The sequence below is a fragment of the Pyrus communis genome, chromosome 15 (genome assembly GCF_041283825.1).
Source record: "Pyrus communis isolate YQ-2024b chromosome 15, ASM4128382v1, whole genome shotgun sequence".
Lineage (NCBI taxonomy): Eukaryota > Viridiplantae > Streptophyta > Magnoliopsida > Rosales > Rosaceae > Pyrus > Pyrus communis.
The window spans coordinates 2,374,283-2,401,228 of NC_142579.1; the positions used below are offsets into that span (position 1 = coordinate 2,374,283).

The 26,946-nt window shown below is 34.6% G+C and overlaps 2 protein-coding genes across 6 annotated transcripts; both read right to left on the minus strand.

Moving 5' to 3' along the window:
* Positions 1-350: 350 nt before the first annotated feature.
* On the minus strand, positions 351-4,635 carry LOC137711195 (uncharacterized). 5 transcript variants are annotated; one of them, XM_068450406.2, is made up of 3 exons: positions 4,415-4,635; positions 3,249-3,477; positions 351-2,770 (listed from the first exon to the last, which is right to left on the minus strand). In XM_068450406.2, exon 3 carries the CDS (start codon positions 2,454-2,456, stop codon positions 522-524), a length of 1,935 nt encoding a protein of 644 aa, XP_068306507.2. In that variant the 5' UTR covers positions 2,457-2,770; positions 3,249-3,477; positions 4,415-4,635; the 3' UTR covers positions 351-521. The 5 variants fall into 5 exon arrangements, with proteins under 5 accessions (XP_068306507.2, XP_068306532.2, XP_088542366.1 ...); XM_068450431.2 differs by having other exon boundaries at positions 3,365-3,477; positions 4,415-4,583; XM_088686240.1 differs by having other exon boundaries at positions 3,365-3,477; positions 4,383-4,555.
* Positions 4,636-19,774: 15,139 nt separating this feature from the next.
* On the minus strand, positions 19,775-24,845 carry LOC137745890 (beta-xylosidase/alpha-L-arabinofuranosidase 1). The gene is made up of 6 exons (XM_068485927.2): positions 24,224-24,845; positions 22,051-22,338; positions 21,788-21,957; positions 21,229-21,677; positions 20,708-21,118; positions 19,775-20,545 (listed from the first exon to the last, which is right to left on the minus strand). The coding sequence occupies exons 1-6, from the start codon at positions 24,653-24,655 to the stop codon at positions 19,974-19,976; spliced, it is 2,322 nt and encodes a 773-aa protein (XP_068342028.2). The 5' UTR covers positions 24,656-24,845; the 3' UTR covers positions 19,775-19,973.
* Positions 24,846-26,946: the final 2,101 nt, after the last annotated feature.

Below are 26,946 nucleotides of genomic sequence, written 5' to 3' on the forward strand. Positions count from 1 at the left end.
TGTATGTTGGATGAAAAAATGAATGTCAGACTTTTAATTTTGTGAAGTTGAAGGTAAAAGATGACGTGGTCATAAAAGAAAACTCTCATCCCTTTCAATCTCTACAAAACTGGCAAAAAATTGGAAAGGATAAGCTTCATTTGTGACAAATCCATAAATAAAAAAAAATTAGAAGTTGCATCTACTTCTTTCCTTCGACCTCACATTGCATCTACTTCTTTCGTCCAATCCAATCCAATTCAATCTTAGACACCAAACGAGACTCTCAGATATTGCATATCAGCTAGGATAAAGAAAGAAAAGAAACTGAGCTGAGTTTTAAACCTACAGATCTAAAACATGCACCACACTGATCTAAACACTCATCAGAATAACCACAAACAAGATCAAATATCCATAGCATTACAGTAAAACACACAAACTATATACGAGTCTTTGAACAGGCGGCAAAATTATGCACAATTCCACCAAAAAATATCCCAAACCCAATAAATCTAGAAATTAAGATACAAAATTACCACTCACATGCCATCGATAGCATTTTTCAGATCACCACCAAATAGTGACATGAGAGGTCCTCCATGGACCCTCCCTTCTGGGATTTTGAAGTCCAAGCTCTTTATCCCGCTACAACTGCCAACACCGATGCCATACCCATCTCTCCCCTCCTCAGGCTTCTCAGAATTCAAGAAATGTGAATAGGATGATGAAGACTTCATCGACAGAGGAACCAACACCTGTGAGGGTATGAGATGTGTTTTTGCGGGCTTTTCCAGCGAATCCATGCTGTCAGAAATGGCACTGATGCCTGAAGATGAATGATTGTTGTCAAAGCTGCTCCCTGCAGTTGAAGACGCAGATACAAGCCCATGGAAGAGTCCTGGTCCAATGAGACCTCCCTTATTTATCCCCCGGTCCTGAACCATACTGCTATGAGCGGCACATAAACCACTCTTGCCCCTGGCGAATTTTTCACATTTACCCTCTCCCCAAATGCATCGCTTTCCCCCACCATGGGCCTTGCAGAAGTCTGTGCTCCCTTGGGCACTTTTTCCACAATTATCAAACTTACAACGCTTACCTCCACCATGCCTAACACAACAATCAGTGCGGCCACGGGCACTTTTTGTGCAGCCTGGCACAGAACACCTCTTTCCACCACCATGAGCAACACAGAAATTAGTGCCTCCATGTACACTCTTAGGGCAAATCCCACCACCATCAAAGAGGCAGCGCTTCCCCCCACCATGTCCCTTGCACAGTGGTGTGCTTCCTTCGGCACCCTTGGTGCACCCTTGAAATATGCAACGCCTTCCACCACCATGTGCCTTGCAATACATGGTGCTCCCTTGTGCTCCCTTTGTACACGCCTCATACTGGCAACGGCGACCACCTCCATGCGAGATGCACAAACCAGCCTGTCCTTCAGCACTACGAGTGCAGCCATCCACCTTACACCTTTTCCCTCCGCCATGTCTAATACAAAGCCCTGATTTTCCTCGGGCAGCCTTTGTACATCCACCTGGATAGCCACATCTTTTGCCACCACCATGAGCTATGCAATAATCTGTTTTCCCCTCAGCACTTTTAGTGCACCCTAAGTGTTGACACCTCTTCCCTCCACCATGGGCCTTGCAGTACGCCGTTCGGCTCTCAGCACCCTTGTTGCACCCAGGTTTTTGGCATCTCTGTCCGCCCCCATGACCAATACAAAGACCTGATGCCCCTCGTGCTCCTTTTCTACAGCCCAAAAATTTGCATTTTTTTAGATTGCCAGTTCGGTGGTCTGAAGATTCCCCTGTAGCTGTCTGCTCAGAGATTGATTCTGTTGAGTAATCTGTTGTAGCAGAAGGTTCACACCTTGGATCAGATAGCTGGCATTTGACCCTGAGGTCTAAAATTTCTTTACCGTACAGAGAAAGATTGACAGAGTCTCTCCTCGGAGCAAAAAGAAGTGATGGCATATAACCACCTGATTTCCTGGCTGAAGTAGAACCCTCGTCAACAGGTGGAATCGAGACTTGATTATCTCCAGAAGATACTTGGTTCTGGCCATAATTAATATTTACATCAGTCTCTCTCGAAATTGAATAATCAAGCACAGTTGAAGCTTCAAAAGTCCCACCAGAAAGACCAAGTTGAAGTATTGAATCACCCTCAGATGCAAATCCCTGAGACAATGCAGTAGTTAATCCTCTATTCTTTGTGGGTCCAAAATTGTAATAATCATTGCAGTACGCGCTCGGTGTTGGGCCCAATCCAAGTACCAATTTGCAGCTGTCATCAGGAGCACTAGAACAGTTAACCCTAAAATTGCCTTGAGTACACCTAGACCTGCCTGCGTTGCTTCCACCTGAGCCAGGGCTATTCAAGCATAGAGCAGTATCACCAAAGTGGTCATTTTTCGTGAACTGCCCATCATGGGAAAATAGCATACTCTTCTTGTTCAAATCCATTTTCTAATAATTGTGCTTTAAGACACAAGTCACAGATCACTCTTTACCACAAGCAATTAGAAAGTCGACACATCGGAAGTAAATGAAGCAGAAGCTAATGTGCAACCTCCACCGCTAAGAAAGCCTGATGTGTCTGACCTGTCCATCTTACACAAGCTCAGACCCAACACCTGAATTAATAAAATATCACTTCCAAAAATATCTGACTACGTTTCTTGGATAGAACCCCTTTATAAGAATAGTTAATATTCGCCTGCAGAGATCGTTGGAGCTTGTTGTGCTCCCTTCTGTAAAATCATTTAGCTTCATTAACCCTGAAGTAAGAGGAAAACAGAAAACACAACTGAATTAATGAATAAACCAAATTGATGGAAATGATATCTGCTGAAAAGTTAAACAATGCGATGCAATTCCACTGCAGGAATTTAGTTCCGAAAAAACAAGAAACAAAAGGAAAATATTCTAGGTTGTGGCCAGTGTCAATTCAAGAGGAAGAGACAGTTTTCAGAAAGTCCAGCATGACACATTCTAATAATATATGACAGAAAAATAAGTAGAAGCAAGAGAGTCTGATCTAAATCAAGTGCAGTCTGACAAATAATATCTAGCTTTCCACGTATTAACCAAACGAATGAAAATTTTGGAGAAACTTGAGATTGAATAATGCATTGAACTTGGAAAGAATTTGAACAATAAATTCTCCTGGAAACCAAGTACAAAAAATATGGAAACATCCAATATAAAATGCCAGTACAAATGAATTAAAAAACTAAATACATGATATAAACTCACAACTCATAACCATGAACCCACGATCCAAAGGTGCAACAGCAACAGGAGACCGCACAACTCAATAACATAAATTTGACATTTATAACCCAATACTTATAGAGCACAGATGAGTTAACTGTTGTTAAATTTTTCGCCATGTTGCAACAGAGTTTGACAAGAACAAAGCACTTCCAAGTCCTGACAATTGTAACCGAGTTTGTTTTTATTTGCCTAAGCAAAGACAGCCAACCTTCAAAAAAGAAGAAAGGAAAAACAAATCAATGTCAATAATCTTAAACTAAACAAGTAGCATATCAAGGTTTTTCTAGAGTTCCTTGGCAACCGCAGAATTTCTACAAAATCATAGCATCTTCTCATTACCAATTCGCTTTCATTCCCGGGACAAAATCCCCATACTCAGTTTATCTGTACTTTCAATTTAACAAACAACTAAACATTGACTTCAATTTAATTCTAATAACTCTTAACCGGTACTTATCTGGTATCGTATTAACGGTTGATATTTCTCCAATTTCTCGTGTTACCGAGTATCGCTTCTAGATGCAATATATTTCTTTTAGTACATTTCATTCAAACTTTCCAGACTATTCCGATTGAGTTGAATTCTTTATATTGGATTCCTGGCTCTAGTTGCTACTCACTATTGCTTAAGAACCGAACAGAATCGCAGATACATGTGGTTTCGGCTTGCAATTAAACTCTCCATCCTTGCTTGTTTGAAATTGAAATCACTTTATCATTAATATAATTTCAACATCCAAATATGTTACCTAATTCAGATTTATTATTCTCCTTCCTTCAAAACAGTAGTACAAAAAGCATTAAAACTTCAACAGCAGAATAAACAAGAAAACAAACAACTACATATACATGTAAATCCATAACAAAAATACAAGATCTACACCAAAATTAATTAAGAAAAATACCCAGTAAGTCAAATACACAGAAATCAACTCAATAATCTGCAAAATCATCAAATAAATAAATATAAAATAGATAGGAAATTATGTCATACATGAAGAACACCACCATCCATGCTCCACCCAATACCAAAACCAAAAACCAATTTCTTGCAGTAAAAACAAACAAAAAAACAAAGAAAGTTGAAAGGAAGAGAAAGAGATGAAGAAGTACATGAGCAATTCAGCAGTAGCAGATGTAATTACCGTGGAGAAAAATTTACAGGAAATTTGGAGAAACATGGCGCATCTGGGCAGCTGCAGGAGAAGAGACGTACATCCCAATTTTTCTTCAAACGAAAAAATAAAATGAGACAACCAGAGTGCCAAACACACAACTAGTAGTATAATCTACTATTTACAATTAGGTATTTCTAAATAGAGAAATGTCAGTAAGGCTCTATTCAAAGTGTGGGACTCAACTCTCTGCCGCCTAATTTTTTTTACACAATATTTTATAATATTAGTATGAGAATTAACGTTACACCATAAAGTGTTAGATAATTCACGAAGAATCTCATTTTTAGAGAGTCTCCTTAGCAAGAGAAATGTTAAGTATGCTCTCTCAAAAGTAAGATTCTTCATGAATTTACTATCACCTTATGTTTTTTTCATAATATTTTATAATAATAACATAAAAATTGAAGTTAAAATATGAAATGATAAAGAGCCTATAAACTCACAAAAATCTCTAAGAGAGTCTTTATAACATTTCTTTTTTAAATAATGTCTCCATTATTATTATTTGTACTTGGTGAAGTATGAGATATTTTTTTAATGTGATCATCACACGGAATGGTATATTATGTGTCATTATATAAATGATGGGATATATGTGTTAAAATGTTAATAACTTAAAAAATAAAATTTTTTACCACTTACATAAAAACACGTAATATATTACCTGTATTCCCGTCCCAATTAAAAATTTCTCGTGAAGTATATCACAAATGGAGCTCGCTTCTCTGCCCTCCTACTTCTCATATACTCTCATCTCCTTCTATTTTGTGTGGTCTAAACCACGTTAACATTTTATATTAATTTTTTTTATAAAAATAATAAGATAAAAAAATAATAATAATATAAAATGTAAACATATTTAAATGTAACCGCATAAATGAAGAAGATGGAAATTCATGGAAAATGGGAGAGCAAGAAGCCAACTCCACCACAAATAGCCTTTTGGGGTCACAACTGTCGGGAGCGCGGGGCGTCCAGATTGGACCATCCATACTTTTTCTTGAAAAAGACGGCCCCTGAAAAGTCAACATTGCCCTCGCCAGCAACCAAGTGGTGTGATTATGTTAGTCATATGACACCACACATAGGCGTGTGACCATTTTTTGCCAATAGTTTTGTGCAAACCATGTCGCTATTTCTAAAGTCGGAGATATTTTTTCATGTTAATACATTACGTGTCATGTTATAAGTGAAAAGATTAAAATTTTCAAAGATAAAATGGATTGCTGAAGTGTGTGACTATCAATGGGGACTTTGTCTATCTGCCACATTTGAGTTCACAACAAAAATAGTTTGGTTCTTTTGAAGATAATCTTTTTTACGATCAAACCCAATATATTTTGTAATGTCTTTTAATTCTATAAAGACTTGTGGTGTAGTGTCTTGCGTTTCAAGTAAATTGAAAAATAAGTTTTTTATATTTGTTTTTTAAAGTAAGTTATTGAATTTGATTGCATGTTGAAGAATATGTAGAAGAGATAGAGTGCTTAATGCGGCCTCATTAAAATTAAGGGAATTAGCTACCATAAATAAATTTTGACATTTTGTTTGAAGGAATGAGCATTTTTCTGTACAACGATATGTTGATCACATATCGACGACACAACGATGATATAACAACAAAACAACAATAATATAATGGTAACTGATCATTATTGCAATTTGCAACCAAATATCACAGCCAATTTGCTGCATAAGAGACGCACTTCCTCAACTGCCATTCGTTGAATCCAACAACTACCAAGCATATAGGGAACGTTTGACACTCTCTACTTTGTGTGGTCGTGCTTACGTTGTCTTGTCCTACTAGCCCTGCCCCACCCAAGTACCAAGCTACGGACTACTACTGTGATAGGAGTATTGAATGGTAAATTGGTTGGCCTATTAATGGCGAAAGCTTAAATGACACAAATATTATCCTCACGTGACGTTTTTATGTCAATAAAATAAGATTTTTTAGATAAAATAAGATTTTTTAGATAAAATAAGATTTTTTAGATAAAATATTACGTGTTTCTATTTTATTGGATTGGGCGCCATATTAGGCGGTACATTTATGTCATGTAAATGACTTGTACGGATGCGTATACTTTTATGGTGACTTTTATGTGCTAATCATACGAGGACATATACAAATTCTCTTTTAAGTGTTTATGTATGGATAATACTTGCATTACCCTTTTGAGTATGAGCTCATTCTCCCACTTATAGATAACGTAATTTTACTTTACAAATTTCATAATCGGAATTGCTAAACTCCTTAACCTTCATTTGTAGACAGGGCCAGCCCAGGCCCGGTGCTGGCAGGGCGACCATCCAGGGCCCAAAATAATTGGGGGCACCAAAATTATTAGGTTAGTATATTTATATATGTTTTCATAAGAGTATAAATTTATATAATTTGGTTCAATGACAAAGAAATTTAACTAGAAATGGTGGTTTTGTTGTTTGAAATTAATCAGGAGGTCTTAGGTTCAAAACATCGTGTGTGCTTATTTACTTTTCAATTTTTACAAATTTCTTTTCATAAGAGTATAAATATATAAAATTTGGCTAAATGATCAAGAAGTTTAATTAGAATCAATGGTTTCTGTTGTTTAAAATTGACAAGAGGTCCTAAGTTTGAAATGCTAGGTGCATGTTTATTTTTTTCAATTTTTTCGAATTTTTATTTGGTTGTTAATTTATTTTTACTTAGTAGCTAGTAGCTATGTGGGTTGTTATTTTTAAACATTTGTTCCAATTCAAGTCTAATCTTCAATGAAGAGTAATGCGTTGACCAAATTTTTAGACCAAATTTGCAAATCATATAACATGTCATCAAAAAGTTTAATTTAGTACCCATTTATTACTTATACATATCAATTACAAACTCAATAACATCATTATTTTTTTAGTCCCATATTGACAAGGTTAGTAAATAAGAAAAAACACCTCACGATTTATACAAAAACACTTTAAAAGTTCAGATGGGAAACAAAATTCATATCTATCTACTCGTAAACCCGAAGTTTTTTTGTTTCCTTCTCACGATACAAAATAAATTAGTTTTTCTGTGTTTCTAAATTATTAAGTTTGAAGTGTTTTTCTAAGTATAATTTTATCGATGTCTTACATGTGAAAACAAATATTTTTCTTATATAAAGTGAGGGGCCATTTTTTGGCGTCGCCCTGGACCTCAAAAATCTCTAGACCGGCCCTGTTTACAGATCGTTCTCACAAAAAAAAAAAATTTGAATATGAGATCACTTAGTCATTTAAATGTATCAAATAAATCAACAGCTCATTATTAGTAATTACTTGGTACCTATACCATGAATATATTTGATACATTTGGATGGCTAAACAATATCGAATTTGAATGAGTTTTTGCAGGAATTATTTTCAAATGAAGATTAAGAAACAAAATTGTCCGAATTATAAAATCTTATAGCATCTCCATCCATTTGTGGAAGGCAATGGTAATTGGAGGGCAACGGCAATTACCCTCACTATTCACTCTAAATTGTAATTGTCTTAGTGCAAAGTCCACCCATTTGGAAGAATAAAGGGCAACATTAAGGGAGATTACTCTTCACAAATTTATTTTTTTTATTTTTTCTTCATCGTATCCTTCACATGTTGTTATTGTCGTAATTTTAAATGTTTACTTTACAAATGTGCTGAACTTTGTAAGATTTTTTTAAGTGCGAAGTTTGTAAGTTTTTTTAATGCTTTTAAATATTTTTAAAAAAAATTGTTTTTGAATGCTTTTAAATAAAATTTCAAAATTTTTGGTAATTTTTCAGATTTTTTTTGGATTTTTGGGAGTTGGATTAATCCTGGCGGTTCAACTTTTCAATTTTTTAGAATCTAACAGTCCTGATTGCCCTGCTGTTGCATCAAAATTGAGCCGATTGGCTCTGGTCCTTCACGAGGGGTGGGCCCTCCAGTCTGATGCTTCTCCACTCGAGCACGAGCCCTTACAGTAATTGGAAGGTCAGCTACTAAAGCACCTGCCTTTCCTACAATTGCCCTCCTATTTTATTACCGATGGAGCAACTTCTTCTGGGCAAGAAGGCAATTTCACCCAATTTCAAGGGCAATTGAGGATGGGAGGAGATGCTCTTAATGACGAATAACGTTGTTTGCAATGAAGGAAATGAGCTCATCCTCTAGAATGCGAGTATTATCTTTATGTATTATTGATATAATAATATAAGGGTAATGTTAGAAGAATCATAAATTTAAATCATATTTTGTAAACTGTATGATGCAGTTGTTAATTATTATATTACCACTTAAATATTTATTAACGTACTTATTTTTTATTGATCTAAAAACATGGGCTATCTTGAGAAATGTTAAAGAGACTCTAACTTGAGAAATACTAAAGATACTTTTTTTAAAAGTATGACTCTCTGTCACCTCTCAGTTTAACGCCAATTTATGTGTTAACATTATAAACTATAATGACAAAAATCAAAGCATTTCTCTACGCATAAGATAATCATGGTCATATAGGTTTGCTGTCATTGAAAAGGGGACTAATACTTTGGGAGATAGTAGGACAAAGCTTTGGTACATAATTATAACTTGGATGGGAGCTAAAACCAAAGCATCACCACAGGACTTGATGAACGATGACGCAACTGGCTTAACCTAATTTAAGGCATTCTATGCCTCGTATTATTGGACGCTAGCTTCTCGTTTCTCCTCTTAATGGCACGGGCCATGCGTACCAACTACGAACATGTCCTCTTACGAGTCTATGCTTTCTTTTTTGAGAGTTTTAATGAAAAACCTATAGTACTATTCATTTTAATGAAAAATTATATTTTTACATTAAAAAGTTAAATCTGGTACTATTCACTTTACCCTTTATTTTGTCATTATCATTAAAACTAAAAGTTTTCTAGTCATTTTCATTAGTTTTCCTTTTTTTATAGCTAATAGCTTTGTCATGATAGGGTTTTTTATTTATTTATTTATTTATTTTTTTTTTGAGATCAGAAAGACTTACAGAGACATTTCAGTGTGATTCATCAATGTCAGAAATCAAACTTAGGACGTGCCGTGTGAAATACGAGATTTAAATTCATCTCTAACTAGTAGGTCATCCAGTGGTGATTGAGCCTACTATGCTTTCAAATCTTTATCGTATGTCTAGGAATTGGATTCCATTCGGATCCATTTTGTGGGGATCCTAGGGATCTTTACATCTTAGTAATTCATCGTGTATCGTGCGGTCAGACATCGTTTGACTTTTTTTTATTTAAAATTAAACATAAATAGTATCTGACGAAAACTGATCGCACGGTGTACAATAAATGGCTAGAATGTAGGAATTCTTAGGATCCCTACAAAATGGATCCGGAGAGGATCCTCTTCTTTATGTTTAATACCATTCGTTGATCATTTAGTTTCAACTTTCGCTTTGTTACATATGGTACATAAGTTGAATTTACAACCTTCTAAACAAGAACTACATTAAGGTCTTTCACAATAATTCAGATAAACTTTGTACTTCTCAAATCTAAAGCTATAACTATTGCTCAAGTACACGGTTGCGTTTTTTTTTGTTTTTTTTTTTTTTTGGAGGCTATTTTATACACGGCAAATGCGCACATCGTGATTTTATTGTTTCAAAACGAAGAGGGATGTAAATTAAAAGAGAAAAAAGGGCAAATTTCACTACGCGTGTGAGGCTAACGAGCAAAGTCTAAACGAAAATTTGATTTTCAACTACACTTAATTTTTAAATTATCTTCACCATATAGGTTTTATTTTTTATTTTTTAAATAAAGACTATCTTTCAAATTCAGTGTCATCATGAGGACCGTTTATACAGTTTAGCCAAAAAATAAAACGGAACAAATACAAATAGATGAAGCCTCTTTGTTGTGCAGAGAGGCTGGCTAAAAGATTTATATTATCTATATCTATATACTTCAATTAAGAGAATTAAGAGTCCTAAGAGAAGAAGCTTTGTCAACCTCTTCTTTGATTTCCTCCCTTATTCTATTTTCTCAAATCTTCTGTGGTAAAATAAAGAAAAGTACAGTACAATAAGGGTAAAGAAGCAAAAATAGGATTTATTTGTATTTATATTAATTATATGTGAAGAAATGTTAAGAAGATTCTCTTAAAAGTGAGACTTTTTATGGATTCTCTGTCACCTCATGTTTTTTCGCACAATATTTTATAATATTAACATGAGAATTAACGTTAAATTATGATATGGCAGAGAGTCCATAGAGAGCTTCACTTTGAAAGAGTTTGTTTTTCTTTTTTCTTTTATGTAATAACTTCATGACTTTTTACTTTCCTGCAACTATGCGTGCCAACATTATATTTTATACTATAATGGTGCGTTTGTTACACCTTCTTAAGAGGGACTAACTTAAGTAGGACTATAATTCTGTGTTTGGTCTGTTTCTGGACTAGAATGAATGGGACTCGCTCCGACTAACAGTCCCTATGCGCTTCGTTAAAGCTCGTTATTTAGTCCGGAGCTTTCGCTTGGTATTAAGCAGGACTAAAATGGAAAATGAGGCCTACACTTGCTACACCCTGACATCCACTCAGCCTTCTTCTTTTGTTGCACCGTCACTATGGCCAGCTCGTCGATGCTGCTTGCTCTTTCGTGGCCCAAGCCTGGGAAAGCTGAAGCAACGTTGCTGTAGGCAAAAATCGCGAGTTGATGGAGCACCTGGCAATGCTACCATCGGTAGGCGTTGCTGACGAGAAGCAGATCGAGAGGTTGACGATGAAGGTTGGGGAGATCTGTTCATTTTTCATGCAATTTGGTATCTAATAAGATTAAAGGAGAAAATTAATTAGTTTAAAAAAAGTTAAGATAACTATAAGATAAGTGAGAGAGATGGTGAGATTGTGGAGATAAAAAGGTAAATGGAGGAGCTTGTAGAGAAATCGAGAAGGGGAAGAGTAGAGTTTGCTGGGAGAATGATTGTAGGAACAACTTAATTTTTTGATAGAAAAGAAATTAATTTAATAAAAATTATAGTACTTTTTTTTATAGTCCTAACACTACACCAAACGCTTCACTAAGTCAATCTAATTTAGTCTAGTCTAAGCCAGTCCAGCTTAGTCCCTAAAGCTAGTCTCGGTACACCAAGTATCATAATACAAATTGTCAGAAACTAAAAAAAAATAAAAATCTCCAAACACTTGTATTATAACAGTTGGTGTACCAGTCCATATTTCCGTTACAACAAAAAATCCCTCCTAGTATAGATCTATGAAATATGAATTCAAGAGTGAGAGTTAAGATTCGGGAATGGTGATTTTGGCGATTCGTCAAATCTCAAACCCTAATTTGGGAGCGGACTGCTTTGGCAATTAAAAAAAATATTATAATTCTTGTAGTAATCTCTACTAATTAATAAAACACTCATTGTCAACCAAAATCCTATGAAATTACCAGTTTAACCTTCTGATTAAAACAGAAGATGAATAAGAAATATGGGGCAGAAATGTAATTTCACACAACCAAATTTTGTTTTTTTTTCTTTTCAAAGTCTCATCTACATGTAATCCTAACATATCTCTAATTAAAAATAAAAATAAATAAATAAACTTCTCACTCTCACCTTCTTTATCACTCTCTTTCTGTCTCCTTCTATTTCAAAAACAAAAATAAAAAAAATTTCTCACACACTTTGTGTATGCCTATATATGCTAATAATAATTAAGTGTTCCAAATTGTCCTATTCATATTAGGAGTCTTATTATTTAGTATTTTTTATTAATAATTTATATATATATTTTTTATACAAACGATAGCATTAATGAGTTAAATTATTAAAGGAAAGAGGAAGTGGTGGAGATCAAACTCACACCTAGATGCATAAGCATTATTTCTTTTTGCCATTGCGGTAAGTGCTATCTGCTATTAATAATTTTATTTAGTATTTCTATTGATAAGGGAAAAAATAGAAACGGTATTAAATAAGGGAAGTGTTATTGACACTCCAAAAATCTCATTCTACATTCCTCACAAAATGTATTTTTCTTTTCTAATATAGAAAGTTTAGAGTGTAGAAAGAGATTTTTGGAGTGCTAATAACAATTTCTTTAAATAAAACGACACGTTGTCGTTTATTCCGAACTTTATCCTCTTCCATGCGATATTCTTTGAACAGGAGAACGACTTCTCCTTTTCAAGATTGTAGAAGCCTGAGAGCTTTGGCAACGCATGAATGTTGCAAAGGTGCAGGGAACTTAAATCGAAAGGGCTCTTGGCGAATTGCAACCCCCTCGAGCCGCTCCCTTAATGGATTTCAGCCGCTCAGAGCGGTTTTCAAGTCAAATTTCGGACGAACCCAGTAGAATTCGACCGTTCCTAATCCCGCTCTCGCTCCGGGTGCACAATCCGTCACCAACTCGTTTTTTGGGTATATTGAAAAATAAGTTGTTTTTTTGTTTATTTATTTATTTTAAGTAAGTTATTGAATTTGAATGCATGTTGAAGAATATGTATAAGAGGTTAGAGTGTTGCCATTTAATATTACGGTCTAGTGATATTCTTCTTCACTTATAAGTGAGATATCTTAGGTTCGATTCTCCCCAAAGACGAATTTGAACCACATTATTCTGGCTCGCCCATTGTGAGGTTTCGCCTCCTCTTCTACCATCCCAGATAATATCGTTTAAAAAAAAAAAAAAGATTAAAGTGTTTTAACGTGGCCTTGTTAAAATTAAGGGAATTAGTTACAGTAAACATATTTTGATATTTGGTTTGCACAAATAATCATTTTTCAGTATGCGTCATATATTGACGATGCAATGATGACATAACGACAATATAATGATGATGTCATGAAAACTGATAATTTTTGCAATGAAACGTCAAAATTTATTGTAGCTAATTGCCCCTTAAATTATGTTGGAGCTTTCAATTCGGTTGAAAAAAATAATCTCACACACTAATACAAATATACAATTTACTCACAACTAACATTACTTTTCAGTAGTATTTTACTTAATTTATAAATAAGAGTTTTTACGTTCGACTCTCCAAAATGTTTGATACCAAATTATTAATAATTCAGCCAAACCTCCTTACCTGACATGGTTATATGAAAAGGATTTGAAGCTTTACTCTATATAATAAGTGACAATCAAGGTAGACGGTTCCTCGAAACAGTCCACGCTGTAATTGTATTTTGACAAAATTGCCCCTCGATCTGTTTGAACTTTCCTTAAAGTTGAGCGTTTTCTGGTGGCTTCAGTTCCAGTTAGCTGACGCACACTTCCCCAACTGCAATTCGTCGAATCTAACAACGCGTCACGTGTTGTTCTCACATTGTCCAGCACTTCCAATAATTGTTCAGTTCCCCGGGCGATTCAATCCCAACTACCAAGCATTTAGGGCGCGTGCGACATTCCGTGCTTTGTGTGGTTGTGTTTTCGTTGTCTTGTCCTACTTGTCCTGCCCCATCCAACAACCAAGCTACGGACTATTATTGGCGAAAGGCTGAGATTAATTGGCCCGCATGCTCCACACACATGGATCCGGATATGATATGAGTTCCAATATACTATGAAAAACGTCTTGTGTCAATAAAATAAAGGTGGTGTTATCTATACGTCTATTTTTACGTTTTACATATAGTTTTTAATTTTTCATAGTCGGATTGAATGAATTGAAGAAGATCAATGAATAAAAATTAATAGAGATGTGTAGGAGTTAAAGAGGAGAGTACGAAAAGGACTACTCTAAATAAGATCACGTAGATAAAATATTACGCGTCTCTATTTTATTGGATTGGGTTGGCTATGTTAAGCGATGTATATGTGTCATGTAAAAATGACTTGTATATCATGTGTATACTTTTACAATGACTTCCTATTCTAATCATACAAGGCATAAATAATTATCTTTATGTGATAATATTTGCTTTACCCCTTGAGAGTATGAGCTCATTCTCTCTTGCAAATAACATAATTTCACCTCATAAAAATTTCGTAATCGGAACAGTTCAATTCTTTAATCTTCATAAAGATTGCCTTTACAAAAAAAATCATTCGAGTCTGAGATCGTTTAGTCATCTAAATGTATCAAATAAATGAACAGCGCACTATAATAATTACTTGGTACCCATAATGTGAATTCATTTGATACATTTGAATGACCAAACCATCTTGAATTCGAATGATTTTTTGTAAGGATTATTTTCAAATGAAGATTAAGAAACTGAATGGTTAGATTATAACATTTAATAGGAAGAACGTTATTTGCAATTGAGGAAACAAGCTCATCCTCCCCAAGATGAACTACAAGTATTATCTTTATGCATTATTACTTTAATGACATAAGGGCAATGCTAGGGAGAATATCAATATTTTGTAAAGAATAATGTTAAGTAGATTAAATTTGTAGATTGAAATTACAAACTAAATGATGTATTACTAATAAGAAATAAGCACTTAATTAACACTTAAAATAATAATCTAAGCATCAACTTTCATGTCATTTAGTTTATAAAATTTAGTCTACAAATTTAGTCTCCATAGCATTACCCTTTTGTAAACCATATGTCATAGTTGTTAATGATTGGATTATCACTTAAGTGTTGATTAACTTGTAGTTGTTGATAGTTGGATTATCACTTAAATATTAATTAACTTGCTTATTTTTTCTTGGTGACACATTACATAATTTACAAATTTGATCAAAAAAATTAGTCTACTTAACATTATTTGTAGTATAATCATATCATATAAGATTGCTGTCATTGAAAATGGCACTAATACTTTGGGAGAGAATAGGACAAAACTGTTCGACATTATAATAACTTGGATGGGAGGTAAAACCAAAGCATCACCACACAACTTGATGAAGATGGCAACTGCCTAACCTAAATTATAATGCATTTTATGCCTCGTATTATTCGACGCTAGCTTCGCGTTTATCCGCATCATGGCATGGGCCATATGTGTACCAACGACAACATATCCTCATTAGGAGCCTGCTAATGCTTTTTTTTAGCTAGTGGTTTTGTCATGGTAATTCAATTTTTTGAAAGACGGAAAGACTCACAGATACATTTCAGCATCTTTCTGAGCACCATTATATAATTCTTCAACATCAAAATTGAACATTGTTATGCGGAATACGAAACTAAAATTCTTCCCCAACCACTTAAACCACGATTGTGCCTACTATGCTTTCAAATCTTTGTCCTATGTCCAATACAATTCGTTGATCATTTGGTTTCAACTTTCACTTTGTTGCATATGGTTCATAAATTGTAATTACAACCTTCTAAAAAAGAACTACTTTTAAGGCCTTTCACAATAAGGTAGACTTTGAACTTCTCAAATCTAAAGCTATGACTATTGCTCAAGTACGCGGTGTGATTTTTTTTTTTTTTTTGGGTGTGGGGAGGTTGGCTTATACACTTGGCTATACTGGTCAAAACGATAGAGGGATGCTGGATAGGTTAATAAAGATAAAAGGTCAAATTTCATCTCACGTGTGAGGGTTATGTGCAAGTTGTAGATGAAAAATTGATTTTCAAATGTACTTAATTCTTAATTGTCTTCGCTATATTGGTACTCATTTCTTTTTAGAAACACTGTCGTTGTAAACCAACAAATAAAACAAAATAATACAATTAGATGAACCCTCTTTGTCGTGCAGAGAGGCTGGCTAAAAGATCTATTTTATCATATCTACATACTGTAATTAAGAGAAGAAGCTTTGTCAACCTCTTTTTTGATTTCCTCCCATATTCTATTTTCTCAAATCTTATGTGGTAAAGAAAAATACAGTACAATAGGGTAAAGAAGTAAAATTAGAATTTATTATATTTACATGGCTTTTTGGGTAAAATGGTTTCTGATATTTGCATAACTTCTTATTTTCGTTCCTGAGATTTGAAATCGATAGAATTAGTCATTGAATTTGTCCACAATCAATTATTTTGGTCATTCCGTAAAAAAATCTCCATAAAATAAGGATAAAATGACAAAAATACTCTCAAATTTTGTCAAATTGGGCCTTATTGTTTATTAAATTGAAGATAGTTTTGTCATTTTGGACCTTATTTAACATAATTTTTCACCGAATGATCAAAGTGATTGAGGTGGATAAACTCAGGGACCAATTCTTTGATTTCAAATCTCAGGAACCAAAGTAAGGAGTTATGCAAATCTCATGGACTATTTTAGCTAAAATTTTGATGTAATAACTCCATGACTTTTTTAATAGGAAAACTAATGAAAAATGCTTGAAAACTTTGAGTTTTAATGATAAGAACAAAATAAAGGGTAAAGTGAATTGTACTAGGATTAAATTTTTAGTGTAAAAATGTGATTTTTCATTAAAGTGAACAGTAGCATGAGCTTTTTGTTAAAACTCTATTTTTTAATTTCCTGCAACTACTTTGGATGCATATCCTGTGCCAATTAAGATTATATTTTATACTACAAATTGTGAATTGCTTTGGTAGTTGGGCTTTTTTTTTCTTTCCAATTCATTAGGTTTTGGGATTAAACAATTCCGAGATTTGGTAGCGACATATTCGGCGATTCGTCATAACTCAAAGAACCCTAAATTATTGAGAGGGGCAGTGATTCGGCAATTAAAATAATTTTAGTAAAAATAATGTGTTCCAAATTGTCCTATTACCATTAGAAGTCTCATTATTTATTTAGTTATTATTATTATTATTATTATTATTTTTTGTCTTACAAACGATAGTGTTTGTTGGTTCAAATTTTAAATGTAAGGGGAGAGGGAAATCAATGGAGATAAAACCTGCACCAGAATGCCTAGACTTATTATTTTTAGTTTTGTTTAATATTTCTATTGATAAGGGAAAAAATAAAAACAATATTACATAAAACGATACGGCGTCGTTTATATCAAACTTATCTTCTTCCACACGTTGTGCTTTGAACAAGAGAAGATTGAAAGAGCCTAAGAGCTTTGGCGACACACGGAGGTTACAAAGTTGTACGGAACCTAAATTCAAATGACTCAGTCATCGCGTATTGCAACCACTTTAAGCCGTTCTCTCAATCGCTTCAGCTGCTTTGAGTCGTTTCCAAGTCGAGTTCCCGACAAACCCAAAGGAAGGTAGCCGCTTCCAATCCCTCTCCCGCTTCGGGTGCGGAACTCGTCACCAAGCTGAAGCTCCCGTGCTTCATAGGTGTAAATTTGCGAAGAATATTACTACAATAATTAATAAATAAATAAATAAAGAGTAAAATAATAAAGAAGTATTGGCGGATTTATTATAAACAATACTGCACAACCTGGTAGTTGGTTGGTTGGATACGAGGAGACCATACTCAACCCTTGCCTCTTGGCATAACATTTTTTATGACTTCCTAAGTCTACCAATAGTACTGCAGTTTTTAGTACAGGAACTTACAACGTTTGGGAGCTCCAAACAAAATGGGTGGAGGTCGAAAATTCAGAATTGAAAGTCTACTCGAAAATTTTTAAGTGGTAAAAATAAGGGTCCGTTTGGAATTTTATGATTTTTTTTTTTTTTATAAAATATTTCTTAGGACTTTCTTTTGAACAATTAATAAATTCAAGAACTTTTTTAGTATAAGATTTTTGAATTGTATTTCAGGTATTCACAATTAAAATAAAAATTATTATTATTTTCTAATTATCTCTTTAATTATTTCTTCTTATTTCTTAATTTACTTTTGACAACGAAACAAATTAATAACATTGTCACTTCAAGTACACAAATGTCCTCTCAACTGCATTCAATAAAAAATAAAAACTGAAAACCAAAAAGTAAAAACATAAGGCCAAATTTTGAAAGCTCACGAAAATAGTTTTTTATTTTTAAATGAAAACTGAAAGTAATTACAAACAAGATTTCAATTTTCATTTTTTAAAATAGTGAAAACAAAAATCGAAAACAAAATAGTTATCAAATAACTCATAAATGTTTTCGATTTTGATTTCTAAATCATATTGGAAACACAACCACTGCATACTCAAAATATTGGAAATAGTATCATTATTCCTTCTTTTATTTATCAGAAAAACAAGTTCATTGGTTGATCCCAATTTGTTGACTTTGGATACACATTGTGACATAAGACAACTTGAATATTTCATTCACTTGTTTTTCTATGGATAAACTTAATCATGGTTAGCAAATAAACCTTACCTAGCTTCAATAAGTTGGATGTTTCCTTGTCATTTTCTGTTCCCAACTAACACCTTTGATTAATCAGAAATGACGACAATATCAGGTTTATATTACACGTTAGCATGCATTGTTAAGATAGAGACACATATGGTAGATCCAAGTTTTATATTTCCTTGGGTAATGTTGTGTTACTTTAGGACACCCTAAATTGGTTAATTAAAATTAAATTTAATATGCATCTCATTAAATAGTTCTTAAAGTGTAGAGAAAATAAAATAAAAAGAAATTAAGAGCTCGCTTGTTATGTAGAACTGAATTGGAATGGATAACTCTCCAATTTCAAGGCATATTGGAGGTATAAGTGAATGATTTTTCATTTAGATAGGTTTAGAAAAGTATTGTACATGAATAAAACTCATCCCTTCTAATCTTATAATTTTAAAGAGGATTGGAACGAATAAATTTTCTTCATGAGTAATACATATTCTACCTTCGAGTTGAACATAATATTTTCATTTCTCCCCTTAACATATCTTGAAATTAGAGAAATTATCATTCCAATTCAATCCTCATACGGTCATACCAAAAGAGGGCTAAAACTACTGGTTATTTGACCTTAGCCTAGTTAAGTGACGTGCGATGAGCTTGTTAGATCCCCCTCAACCTCACACACCAACCAAACCACGGGGTTTCAAAAATTCCAAGTAAATGCCTAAGATCAAAGGCCACACGTTGAGCCCAATATGATCTCCAAGGGAAAACGAGCCATATTGAGCACAAGAATAGAAATTTTAGCACTACAAATTCCATTCTAAATTATATCAAAAGCAAGAGCCTAATGGATTAGCAAACCCAACTTTAAGTGGCAGGCCTTGTGACATTGGCAGGGGTCTAAAAGGATGGTAGAATATCAGCTACTCACCTACTTGGGGTTGATGTACCCTACTAATATGAGTTTAGAGTGTGCTTGCTTTGACATCGTCAAAAGGTGACACAAAAGTAGCCCAACTCTAAGCATAAGCCTGGTGGATTCTATAGAATGATATTAGGACACGAAGTCACTTTGCAACAAAGGTTAAGCTTAGAGTTGGACTGAAAGGTTACATTGCAATATTACTGTGACATCGTCGAGAGGTAATCAATTTTTTATGCGAATTCGTTCCTAGCCAAACAAATATTGCAAAGAAAACCAAAAAACTCAAGCCAAACTCAATACTTGATTTCATTTTCTAAATTAATAGCTTCGGATTTGAACAAAAAATTAAGAGAGTTTTAACAACGCCCTCGACTTATTCATTGTTCAAAATTTTCCATTCCGCTATATCTAGCCTTACGGAAATGATTGTGAAATAAGATAGAAAAGAATTACAGCAGCAGAGAGGAGTTGAAAACTTATATCAAATCCTAACGCTGAAAGAGTGTTTCAAGCTTCCCACATGAAGCACATGCTCTCCCAAAGCAACTTTTCTGTTTCCAAGCTCATCAACCACACTCAAGTGCTTGCAAACATCCACATTGAACTTAACCAATGCTTCTCTCTGAGCACTCAGGAATACCTTCTCAAAACCCAACAAGTGCTTCTGAGGTGACTTGTGCACTGCGGGAGGGCTCGAAAACAGCATCACCGTATGGCTTCCGCTCATGCTCCCCGCGTTCTTCACCCCCAAATGGATATCAAAAGCTAGATTTTCGCATCTTTCTTCCACGACGTCAAGTGACTTGCAGCTTGATGAGTGGCATACATGACCCTCTTCTAAGGGAATCGATACTAGCTTAGGTGCTCGAACTAGTTTGTGATTGAAGGTCGAGTAGCTTAGCCCATCTCCAAACGAATAAACAGTTTCACCAGTGTAGAATCTATAAGTCCGGCCAGGGTAACTGTTGGATGCATCCGCTCTCATGTTCATGTTTGTCATTGGAACCTTGTCTACATAAGATTGTGGATACCATGTCATAGGTAGTCTCCCGCCTGCGGCAATTAATAACAGATAAAGTCATCTAGCTACTATTAGGATAATGATATGTATATACGTATATATGTATATATGCACACATATATATACATATTTATTATATGAGCATTGAAAATTTGAAAAATGAAGAAAAAAGGGACTATAAGTAGCTAGCTTACATGGATTATAATGACCAAAAACTACATCAGCTACGGCGGCTCCACCAGCTTCGCCGGGGTAACCAACCCAAAGTATGCTTGTAATTTTAGTATTGTTTTTTGCGAATGTAATGTCGAATCCTCCTCCAGACATTATTACAAGGATTACTGGGCCTTTGGATGCCTTTGCAACTTCTGTTACTAGGAGTGTTTGCTGACCCGGAAGATATAGGTCAATCCGGTCACGACTCTCTGCCTCAATCGATTGATCTGCACCCACGACAAGTATAGTTGCATCTGCTGAGGCTGCTGTCTTGGTAGCATCATCTACCTGTGCAGTACCACAAGCCACATTGGCGCAGGCAGGAACATAACTTGTTGCAACTGAAGCACTTAGGCCTTGCAGAATAGTTGTATACTTGCACGGCGTGCCTGCAAAATTGTATTTCACAACAATAACTTAAGGGCACTGTAGTTGTAGTTTCGTTTGATACAACTAGAAAATTAGTTCAATTTGTTATGTGTAGTGTACGTATTAGTACCTTCGTAGTTTCCGATCATTGTTTTTGTGACATTGGCATTGGGACCAATGACCGCCAAGGATTTGATGGCCGTGGGAGACAGAGGCAGTGATCCTGGACTGTTTTTAAGCAGTACTATCCCTTGCCTCGCGGTTTCACGGGCTAGCTCCTGGTTCTCTGAGGTACACACATCTTTTGGACCAAGCTTTCCGTAGGGTTTGTTGCTGGGATCACCATCAAAGAAGCCTAGACGCATCAAAGTGGCAAAATTGTTGGAGATGGCCCTGTCAATGGCGGCCTCGTTCACGAGTCCTGCTTGGACTGCACCTTGGGTGTATTTTCCTAGGAAAGATCCGCAGTTGAGATCCAATCCTGCCAGTATAGCCTTAGCTGCAGCTTCCTCTGGTGTTTTGGTGTAGTGTTGGTTTTTGTAGTACACATCTATTGAATCACAATCCGTAACAATGTATCTGCACCAATATCCAATCCAATTTTATTTATGTAACTTCAACTTCAATACCTACATATTCTCAACCATTCACAGTAATATTAATAATCATACAACCGAAAGAGTACGTACCCATTTAGTTTCCATTCGCCTCGGATAACTCCAGCAAGAAGGTCGGGATCTGCACACGTTGGTATCCCATTAACCTGGTTGTAAGAACACATGACACTCGCAACATTGCCATCCATAACACAACTTTTGAACGGCGGTTGAAATGTGTCGTCCATATCTTGTTTCGTCACCTAATAATCACAAGCAAAACGAGAAATTATTTGAGATGGAAATTTAGTGCAAATTAATCAACAAATTTAATTAAGAAAATTCAGTTTCTTTACCACTGCATTAAAATGGTATCTGTCAACCCCTTTCCAATTGTCTACATCATAGGCTGTATAATGTTTGCAGCATGCAGCAACCTTAAGCTTATTCTTGTCACCATCGTCGGTTTGTTGAAGGCCTCGAACATATCCGGATCCGTATTTACTCGAGAGCAACGGGTCTTCACCCGGAGTCTCCTGGCCTCTTCCCCATCTGGGGTCTCGAAATATGTTAATATTTGGTGACCAATATGTCAGTCCTGCCAATCCTACATTGTACATTGCTCTGGCCTCCGTCGAAACCACCTGACAGAGCAGAAAATGGCCGTTTAGTTACATCTATGTATGCCATTGGTAATTGCACGAATACAAAATTAATCATATTAGCATATATCAGTAACAATCGATGTATGCACTATTTAAGACCTCTTATATGACCACTGTAGAAACGGTCGATGTATGCACTATGTAAGACCTCTTGTACATTTCACTTTTTTCCTTTTTTTTTTTTGGTTCCATAATATGAGGGTCAAATGTACAGTGATTTTTAGAATCTCTAAGATGGTACTATTGCCCCGTTTTTGCTATAGTTGAATGAGATCCTTACTACGAAGGGTTTAAGGGTTTTATCTTTTATGTATAGAATTATAACTTCAGAGTTTAGGGTTAGCGATCCGGTTCAGGGTTTACCATCATACAACTCGATCCTATGGATGTTATCCCTAAATTTTACAATACCAGCAAATGAGTTGACCATCTCATGCACCAATCAAACTCATAGATATTAGTGTTTTTTTTTTTTTTTTTCAGAAAAAACATCTGTAAAATGGAAGCAGATGCGGCCAGACAATTTATTGTGTTAAATAGTAAGCGTGACACAGTCAAACAAAATGATCAGTGCGCCATTATTTCAATCATATACTTTGCCCAAATTTGGATCTATCCATCTCAATAATCTACGTTATCATTAAGTTATGCATTATACAAACTAATTGGTTATATATTTATACTGTAACAAAAGAATGTGTATGTATAGATATATATGCTTATTGATTGAGCTTGTTTTTCATTAAATTATGTTCATCATTTGTCCATGCCTTTCCTGTCCAAAACATGATATTTTTTTCATTTTTATTTTTAATATTTTTGTGGGAATGCTTTCCCTTTAAAAGATATGATAAGTTTATATATGCAGTAATCAATGTTCACAGGTGATCGATCAGTATCAGTATCATCCCGCCTTGTACGTTTTCTTCATCTGCAAGCTGGAATGCCCAAAAAAGTGTATCTACTTGGGGAACCTGTGACCCCAAAAATCAAACTTTTTCACCAACTACAACTGTTTTCCATGAAACAGTAAAAGCATATCAAATTATTAAACTAACCTCCTTATTTTTTGGTCAATATAGAACTAACCTCTAACCACTTTTCTCCATCGACAATAAAATCCGCGGATTTTATTTCAAAAAGAGGAATTTCAGTATACTTGACTACTTGACTAAGGCACCTCTTACATTATATGTGGTCAATATATAATTCGGTAACCAAAATAAAAATAGAGTCCAAATGTTTGAGATGGCCTACGGATGATGTTATCGGGCAGCCTTACCACTAACAATCTTTCTCCTATTTCAAATTATCTAAAATGGAAGCCACTGACGGATGCTTTTCTGTTCAATAGCTGTAAAAGCATTTTTCGGATACAAAATATGTGTACAGCTTTAGACAATTATAATACATATTTCTGTCGCAATTTATTAGTGGGTTTAAGCTTGTGACGTTTAGTTTAGACCCATCAACTCAACCATAACAAAAAAAACAAACTAATAAATACTAATCTATGTAATGATTATTGATGATGGTGAGGATGACAGTGACACAAATGGCGGTGAAAGATTCAAGATGTAAAACATGGCGATGAAAGATTCAAGATGTAAAACAAAATCTATGATTAATCGATCCAACTTTGATCACGTCCTGGAAAATTGCTAATTAGTTAATTTTGGCCACCAATAGCCGTGTGCACGTTAATTCTTTAGTAAAATCAACATCATCAAGTTTGAATGAAAATTATATCCAAAGCAACCAAACATGATGCAAATATAAGTAGTGTGTTGCATGGCACGAATATAATTGACAGATTGAAAGTGAAAGAGGTGAAGTTATTAAGTAGTGTCAGTTGCGTACGTACCCTGCCAATGGCTTCAAAAAGAGAAGTATTGAAAGAAGCGGCAGTGAGGATGACCTGAGGGAAGCTGGTAGCTCCGGGAACGAGACTCGAAAACTTGGTGCCAGGGCCGACGTATGACACGCCGTGTAATGCCTCCGACCACCACTCATATTTAGGAATTCCAAGCCTGCTCACACTCCCTGCACTGTTCACCAAAAACCCGATTTTCTCTGGTAATGTCAGCCGCTTCACCAAGTCCGCCACTCTCGCATCGACCCCCAACGATGTGTCGCAGAAGGCGAAGCTCGATAGGGTTGCGTTGCTAGCGACATTGCAAGCGAAAACCGGTGACGATTGGCCTAAAACGCCCTTCAAATTTGGAGAAAAGAATAACAAGTATTGAAACAAAAAGGAGCAGAGGAAAACAGAGAACCGAATGATAGAGGAAGCCATTGTTCTAACTTTGAAAGGAGGGGTGGTGGCTTCTTTTAACAAGTTGCCAAAGAATCAAAAGGGTTGTTATCGTTGCCTCAATGCATTTCCTCAATGCCTCCTATGCCTTCAATACCACATGGGTTTGTAATAGCACTGGTAGTCATACACACACACACACAGACACATATATATAAGTATATACGTAAATATAAATAATTATATAATATAAAGAATATATGGTTGGTTATTGTGAATAATTAGAATGTAGAAAGTAGGTAAGCAAAGGGGAAATAAAAAGAGAAGTACGAGTAAATAAAAACTCGTTGTTTTTTAGCAGCCCGTGAAGGGCAATTGGGAGGACTAATTAGTAGCTTCCCTTAAATGGGATGGTGCATGACATGTTGTCATTGGCAGGAAGCACCATTTTCCATTTGAGAGAATCTATTGTAATGTTTTGGTGCTAGAAAGTAGAAGGGCAGTAGGAAGAGCTAGGCTAGTACTTGGTACTTGGTGTTTGGGGGGGGGGGGGTGGCGCGGCGCGGGGCGCTTATCTATTTATATAATATATATACTATCGCTTATACGAGTCCGTGAAGGATTTCCCCATTTTCTATCTGTTTGGGATTTGGGTCTTCTGCTTCTGCGTTTTGGGAGTGTATACTGTATAATATATAAGGTGCTTTAGATTTTAGCCCTTACAATTCATTATTTCTTGATAAAAACCCATATATCTTTAAAGATCTAGTTTAAGCCCAAATTTAAATTTTGCAAACATATAGAAACACTATTGACCTATTAATGCAATTTATTTACACTCATGCCACTCATACTTTATGGTCCCTTTTTCAAATTCCTAAATTTATGCCAAATTAAAAGTAGTAGAAAAAGTGAAATAAAATGAAAAAGGTGTTTGCATTAACCGTATCTATGTTAAACTAGAAAAGTGGTTTTTTTTTTTTTTTTTTCGTGATATATTTTGTAGCAATTTTATCCATATTAATTGGCAAGTAAATTAGTTTGTTCCAATTATTTTTTAAAAAATACTGCACCTATATTATATATTTTGAATCAAATAACATTCCTCTAACTTGTAGGTAAATTATTTTCTATGTATTGTTATATATGTTAGACACGTTTTGTTGTTGTATAAACATGAGTTGAACATAATATTGTTGATTTTATACATCAAACTGCATTTCTCTTGTTATAGGTAAATTATTTTCCAGTACAAGTACTAATGTTAGGCAAGTTTTGTTGTTGGTACATCCAATATTTTGTATCATTGTAAAGAAAGATATTACATTACACCCATGGTATAATTGTTGTAGGTAAATTATTGGAAATTAATTTGTAGTTAGGTAATGAACATTTTGCATCATTGGAAATGAACATTTCAAAGAGTAGGGTAGGTAAATTAATTTGTTCTAATTATATAAAAAAAATTACACGACACCTAGTTATATTTAATTTTTCCAATTATTAAAAAAATTTATGCTACACCCAACCAAATAACATTTCTCTAACTTGTTGGTAAATTATTTTCCATGTATTGTTAGATATGTTAGGCACGTTTTATTGTTATATAAACATGGGTGTAACATAATATTTTTAATACTATGCATCGAACTACATTCCTTCTTAATATAGGTAAATTATTTTCCATGTAATTAGTACATATGTTACACACATTTTGTTGTTGGTATAAATATTATTTTGTCATTGTAAAAAAGAGATATTATATTACACCCATGGTATAATTGTTGTAGGTAAATTAATGTGCATGTAGATAATGAAATACAATATTCTAATATATTAATAAAAAGGGATAAATTCAAAAGTATTCAAGAGTAGGGTGAAAAAACTAAATCGAATAGTTTTAAGAAAATTCAAAACCTTTCTAAAAAATTAATATGCAATAAATTTTTAACCTTAATGTCTTTCTTTTTTTTCTTGTTGCAAAATCATTTACTATTTCCTTACAATTAATTGTCTACATCAAGTATGTAATAGGGGTATTTTAGACATGTGAAAAATGTAAAATGTGTATATGGATCCTAGTCATTGAGTTTTCTTTAAGTAAAAAAATTATGTAGGGTTTTAGATGAAGAAAATTGAGTTTGAAGGGTTAAAATCATATTTTCATTAATATGTATGCCATGCATGCATGTGAATATAAGAGAGAGAGAGAGAGAGAGGCATAGGATAGGACTAGAGGAGGATAATAGGACATGGTTCGGAGAGATTTTTCAGTGTGATCAGTATACGAAATGGTACACTATGTGTCACTATGCAAATAGTGAAATATGTGT

Excerpts from the sequence above, each read along its gene's own strand:
- LOC137745890 (XM_068485927.2), bottom strand. The coding sequence starts at position 24,655 with ATGGCTTCCTCTATCATTCGGTTCTCTGTTTTCCTCTGCTCCTTTTTG. Across the intron at positions 21,119-21,228 it reads AATGATCGGAAACTACGAAG|GCACGCCGTGCAAGTATACA; the intron begins GTACTAATACGT and ends ACAATTTTGCAG. Across the intron at positions 20,546-20,707 it reads TTTTGGTCATTATAATCCAT|GCGGGAGACTACCTATGACA; the intron begins GTAAGCTAGCTA and ends TAATTGCCGCAG.
- LOC137711195 (XM_068450406.2), bottom strand. The coding sequence starts at position 2,456 with ATGGATTTGAACAAGAAGAGTATGCTATTTTCCCATGATGGGCAGTTC.